General features: G+C 39.1%; 3 protein-coding genes across 4 annotated transcripts in view; 2 read left to right on the plus strand and 1 right to left on the minus strand.

The window, feature by feature from the left end:
- Positions 1–6,631, plus strand: part of LOC118741723 (alpha-mannosidase 2x) — a 148,268-nt gene that overhangs the window by 74,497 nt on the left and 67,140 nt on the right. The window lies entirely within an intron of this gene.
- On the plus strand, positions 4,006–5,736 carry LOC118742546. Its single transcript, XM_036474736.1, has 4 exons — positions 4,006–4,032; positions 4,090–4,354; positions 4,422–4,928; positions 5,708–5,736. The coding sequence occupies exons 1-4, from the start codon at positions 4,006–4,008 to the stop codon at positions 5,734–5,736; spliced, it is 828 nt and encodes a 275-aa protein (XP_036330629.1).
- Positions 5,844–6,625, minus strand: LOC118742613. Its single transcript, XM_036474861.1, has 3 exons — positions 6,544–6,625; positions 6,071–6,491; positions 5,844–5,904 (listed from the first exon to the last, which is right to left on the minus strand). The coding sequence occupies exons 1-3, from the start codon at positions 6,623–6,625 to the stop codon at positions 5,844–5,846; spliced, it is 564 nt and encodes a 187-aa protein (XP_036330754.1).

A 6,631-nucleotide genomic window follows, 5' to 3' on the forward strand; every position in this document is an offset into this window, starting at 1 on the left:
ATGCTGGCAACAAATATGTTGGTTTGTATACAAATTAACAAATTTTTTCTCTAAAGACAATTTTTACATCCCACTTTTAAATACTGCAATATTAGTCGCAAGCAATATACAACCTTTGCTTAGTTTTATAGTAGTAAAAAAATTTCTTTAATTCTGCTTTCGATTACCCTAAATTGGGCGCCCATAAGCAACACGTTGGATATATTTTATGCCGTGTTATCCTTATTAGGGTAACTTCGAATTGACCATAAATCGAGACCAATTCTGCCCCACAATTCTTCACAAGTTGCGACCTATTCAAGGAGGAAAAAGAAAGCTCCCGAAATTCCGCCTGGCTATCTGTGAAAATGTTCATCTGCATTCTCAAGGCTGCACGATGGTTTTTGTACCTTTCCACTTCCTTAATTCCAAACATTACCGCCCGGAAAATGCTTGAGTGATCCGGTGGCCGAAAGGACAGCTTCAAATTTATTCACTCAATTAAAATTCCTACACCAACCAAGCCTTCCTTTCCAGTATCCTAAGGCCTGCAATCTAGTGGCGCTGCGAGCAGGTGAATTTTCGATAAATATCTACCAGTACCAAAAGCAGAATGTTAGGACTGATCAGCAGTCATCTACACTTGAATTACGATTTAGTAATTTAGGTAATTTCCCTAAATTGTAAAGAGCATTAGGCCATTTATCTCTGGATTCAAACTAAAAGTACAATTTGTAGCTTAGAAACATGTTTTTTTTCTCATTCATATATCCTAATATAGTAGTCCCGTTACAAGTGTGTGCATTAGAGTGGTCCGAAAAAAATTCCTAGATAAGGTTGGGGCACCAAACTTAACGTTTCTAAGTATAAATTTAAAGGCTGCTCATGATATTGTTATATTTTACTCTAGCAGTATATTGTACATATATTAACCAAACAACTGGTTAAGCAACCTAAGGCCATTTCAAATTAAAATTAGCTGAAAAAATATTACCAGCTTTAGTTGTCATGGCAACACTAGCTTTATATAAAAAAATATCACTATTTTTGTTAGTTTCAAAGGGATTCAGTAGCGCATTTCAGGGTCGTTGAGCACCCTGTATTGGTTACAGTGGAAAATTGAAAGTTGGTAGAGATATTAAAAATACCAAAATCGAGAAACTTAGAGGGTGCCCCGTTGTCGACGATGACATTTTCCCACCATACAAAACTTGGGTCACTCTAATGTACATACATATATGTAGCTTAGGGTGGTCCTTAAATGTAGGAAGGAAATATTTTTACATCATATTTCCCTAGCCTCAACCCCTACACGACGATGCTACCATAGTCGAAGATATCACATATAAATTTTGGTCCCGATTGAAGTCGGTTAAGGCGTGTCGCACAGGGGCATCCTGGATGGCCTTTTAATACTTTTTGCCTTCACTAGTATTTATTTAAATTGTAGTACTGAAGCTCTACTTTTGATGGAAATTTTTTGATACTTTCCGGCCACCAACATTTCTTTGTTGGAAAAATTAAAAAGGGTTTAGCATCATATCGCAACAAATGTATGTATATAACCTTAGCAGAAAACTTACATATCTCAAAATTTCTTACACTAAAATCATTTATTTTTATATCAGAAAAAAAAGTAAATTATAAAGGCTCTAAATCCCACCAATAACTAGTAAACATGTAATCAGTCATGTTGCGCTCAATTACTGCGCTTTTAACGCTGATATCAGCTCCCATCGCTGATACGATGTCGTGTTTTGCCAGGTAATTACCTGCAGCTAATTGAATTCAACACACTTGTCTGTTGTAAATCACATTTCAGATATGGATTTGTGTTTGCCAACAATACAAAATACGTTTCACGCGAGCGCAAAGAGCATCAAATACACGTACCTATATGTAGTATATATGTATATGTATGTAAATAAGCACATTTGCTGGTGTGTATGCATGTAAGTACACAATTACTAGCATGGAATCATGCTCGATTACACGAAGCTTTGCCCTCCCATAGTTGTATGGCACTGGCGTCCTTAAAACGACAAACCGAGCGTAGCCAACAAAAATTCAAAAAAAAAGTGAAAATACTTAAATGGAATGCCACACTGACAGGCAGCTTTTAATGCATTTCAATGGCACTGCACACGCGTTCATACATATGTGTGTGTATGTGTGTATGTATGCCTGTAGAATTCATTCTTGCCTCATGAACGCCACTCGTTGCATCACAGTTGCTGCATGCAACAGCATATTGTCGCCCATCATCCAGCTACCAGCAGCAAATTGTGACGCAGCGCTGTTGCACTTCGCTCTGTTGCTGACTTTTATGTTGCTGCTGTTGCCGTTGCTGTCATTGCGGATACGAGTAGTGAGCGCCACACGAGCGCGCGAGCGCCAAACTTCGACTCAGTGTTGCCACACATTGTCCCTTTAATCAAAAGAAAGAAAGTCAACTTGACATTAGCCACCTTGGCAGGTACAGAAATTGTGTTATCAGAAGAGGCGAAGTATCTAGGGGTTACTCTGGACAAAAGGCTCAATTAGAACTCACATCTCTCGAATGTTACGAAATTTCGAATGCGTCTCATTTCGATCGCTGGGAGGTCAGTGTTGGTTAAGAAGTGCGAGCCAAAATGCTTCCAACTTAGCCTCGCGAAGTTTGGACAGTCTGAAGGAAAGTGTGGAGATGAGAGTCCACCTCATATTCCTCTTGACAGCTGATACAAAAGGGATTAGTTGGAATTCCTAGTCTTACTGCCGGAATGCCGCTCGCACAATGGCCTTTCAGTAGCCTCCTTCTCAAGCTCTTGAGAGGTAACTTGTTTTTCGCCAACTTTAAGGGGTAAAGATGGGTCACTCGATGTAGCTGTGGCCCGCCACCTAGACTAGCCTCATTAAGAAGTACTCCGACGCGATTGATAGAGAGGTCAGACATTCCTTTACCGATTTCGAGCGCACCACCACACCGTTTAACAGTGAGTCTATCGCTTCCTTGATGGCAGCTATTTCCACCTGAAAGACACAGCAGCAGTCTGGAATCCTAAACATAGTTTTGGTGGAGATTTCTCGACTGAAAAAACCTCCACCAACCGGACGGATAACTTCTTCACGGACGGAGATTTTTCGACAGAAGAAACCTCCACCAACCGTGTCTCCAAGTTTTGATCCGTTCGGGAAGAAGTTTACCCACTCGAGGGAAGGTCCACCACGGATATCTTGTACTTTCTGCTAAATAAGACCAGTTCCGACTAGCTGGTATTTACTGCGAGGCCGCCTTTGATCGCCCACTTAGCTACCAGGCTCAGGTAACCTTGAGCCAGATCAAAAAGGGTGTCTAGAAATCGGCCCTTAACCAAAAGTTACACATCATCTACGTAGGCGATCACCCGCAAACCAATTCTAGAAGGTCATTTACAACCGCCATCCAGAGCAGGGGAGAGAGAACACCCTCGCCTATTGACTCTGTGTTGAGTGTAGGCGCTCCCCCACTTCGTCGAGAAGGTTCTGTCACAAAGTAGGCCTTATTAGGTTATTTTCAACCACAGATTATGCCCCTACTGCATAATCTTTATGCGTGAAGTCACATTACTCATGGTAAGACTTGGGCCAGCGCTAAAGACCTATCCTGATCGTAATCAATAGATATACCGCTTTCTAATCCTATATGACAATGTGTTTTCACTTATTTGATGACAAGGGCCATTGAATTTGACATAGTGAAAACAAGCCATAAGGTTGAAGTGATTACAATTACGGTTTAGCACAATAGATCCTCTTAGGGCGCAGCGCGAGTATTCCCGACGTAATAGTAATAATTAGGGTACTCACAGTTTCGTATTATGTGGTGTGGTAAGTTTGCCATATACTAACTTTAAAAGAATTTGCCATCTGGTATCATTGTTTGTTTTTGTTTCGCATACAAACTAGAGATACCATTTACGGCTAAAGTTGCCTTGCTTTGGCATGTGTTGATCTTTTGTGTTAAACTGGCATCACCAAACAGCTGATTATATTTTGCGACGAAAAATGGAAGCAGAAACATTGAAAGCAAAAGTAAGTGAATTTTTGTGATTTTTAAATAAAAATGTAAAAATATTTTATTATTTGCAGGTTAAGCAAAAGCGTATACGCAAAGCGCCATATCGAAAATGGAGCGAGTGGGAGCAGCAGCAATTGGTAAATTTTCTGCGCCAAAATAGGCCAATCGAAAAGCCAAATGCGCAGCTTTACTACAAGCGCTTCTTGAGCGAAAATGGGCTTGAGATAGAATGGTCAACGGTGCGCAGCAAGGTCAAAAATCTGAGGCATACCTACAACAAGACATGGAACAATTCCACCGGGGCTGGGACTATGCGAGATGGCGAAACAACGCGAGGTAGGTTTCAATATTAACAATAGAGGTTTTAAATGTTGTTGATAATTTCTTGATTACATGTTTTCAGATACGCTGCTAAGGGAGTGCCCACTCTATAATGAGTTGGAAGAGATATTCGGTTATAGGGAACATCAGGCTAATGCTTTTGTACTTGATACAGAAGACAGCAACACTATGGAATATTCCACTGCTTCAGTAGATGACGGATCACCAAATATTGTCCTCGCCCCAACAGAAGACACTTCACGAAGCCCAGCTGCGTTTTATGAAATTGTCGAAGAAAGCGCTACATTGGTAGAAACTCCGCGCACTACAGCGCAAACTCCACTAGTTCCACGTAAAGGGATTTATTCACGCACAGCACTTGCAGATGTACTTGAAGTACATTCCACATTGGCGGAGTTCAAAAAGGAGAAGCTTGTTGCGGAAAAAGAATTAAGGGAAAGGGAGCTTCTGCTGAAGGAAAAGGAATTTAATTTAAAGAAGGAGAAACATGCTACTTACGAAAGACTTAAATTATTAGAATTAGAATCGAAAGAAAAAATCGCAATGAAAGAAATAGAGATGCGGGAGCGTATAGAGATTGAAAAATTAAAAATTCAAAAGTGAAAAATATAAAAAAGGGAAATACATGGTGAAATTATAAATAGATTTGGTAATAAAACAGCGCTCTTGCTTTATTTGCCTGACATTCGGCTATCTTATAGAAATTTTTAAAAGCAAATTTTCAGATAGGATAGTGTCAAATTTTTCTTATCGCTCTTATTACTACACCTGGTATAATTTCATCATGAGGGAAATAAGTATACTAAACTATTTTAAAGAAAAAAAGTGAAGTAATTACAAATGCTATAAAAGATTTACAAAATCTACAAATGTACCTAATAAATGAAATAAGTGTCAAAAATGTGAATTAGATAAAAATGAAAGAAATGTAAAAAATATAAAAAAATTATGGAAAAAAAATATATACATATGTGAAAAAGTATAAATGAAAAGTGAAACGTTTTTTTTTACAAATAAAAATGCGTTCTTTGTACTTGTTTAGTGTTTATTGTTTATCAACTCGGTTAAAGCAGTTCTTAAATCGTTGTAGTTATACACATCTTCTGGGTAGGTACATTCTTCTTCAGAGTCGTCTTTTGTTGAGTTTAGTTCTTGTAAAATATTATGCAAAATGCAGCAGGCTAATATCCATCTGCAGCAAGCTTTGTAATTTTTTTCATCGGTAAGCCGGAACCGGAGCTCTTTTAAACTACTAAACCTCTCCTTAAGCTTACCAAAACAATTCTCCACTCGCACTCTGAATTTCGAAAAATACTTGTTAAATTTTTCTCTTTTTTCTTGGGTTAGTTCGGTGCTATTTTGTCGAAAAGGAGTAATAACATTTCGGGTTAAGGGATACGCAGAGTCTCCGGCTATCCATTGCCTTTCGCAAAAGAAAGTTTCTGGCGTTCGTCCAATAGAAGACTCCGCAAATATTTTAGCATCATGGACACTTCCTCTGTAGCCAATGGTCGCTTGTCGAATTTTTAGGGAATAGTCGCACACTATTTGCATTTTCATCGAATACTGCTTTTTGCGAGAAAAGTAGAACTCGTGGTCCTTTATAGGAGATTCTGCCAACTTGATTTCGGTGCCGTCGATGTAGCCGATGCACCCCGGCAGCTCAAGCATTGTATTTGCAACAATTTTTTTCGCATTCTTGCAGATGGCCAAAATAAAAACTTTGATTTTAAGTTTACGATAGAGGCAACAACTCGTTGTGTGACTTTTATTATCGTTCCTGCATCGCCAACGCCAAACAAAGTTGCAACCTTCCGGAGGGATGCATTGTCTCCACTGGAGCCCAGACGGAAGAGTGTAATCTTTAGTTGCAAATCAACTGGCAATTGCGGGACCAACTTTTTATTCTTGAAGACGGGATCTTCTTTAATTAAGGTTAAAATGTGCTCGAATTCGATCGGTTCAACACGCAGCATTTGACGCATACGGCTGTCATCGAAGTTAGGAAGAACATTTTCTCGCCATTGCACGGATTTTGGGACATTAAAATGGCAACTTCTTCGCGATGATAACACAAGTGCTGAGGTAAGAGTGAAGTCAATGAGGACATCATCATCCTCATCTTCACTGCCTGCAAATCAAAGGTTTAGGAGATCGCTTGTAAAATTGTAAAATTAACTTACTCGAATCTTGAACTATTACGTCCATCAAACTCTTAAAGCATAACGCATTCAATAAATTATCTTTTCCACTCTGGCGAGGCATTTTTTC

This window comes from Rhagoletis pomonella, unplaced genomic scaffold (assembly GCF_013731165.1).
Source record: "Rhagoletis pomonella isolate Grant_MI unplaced genomic scaffold, Rhpom_1.0 Rhpom_scaffold_00001, whole genome shotgun sequence".
Lineage (NCBI taxonomy): Eukaryota > Metazoa > Arthropoda > Insecta > Diptera > Tephritidae > Rhagoletis > Rhagoletis pomonella.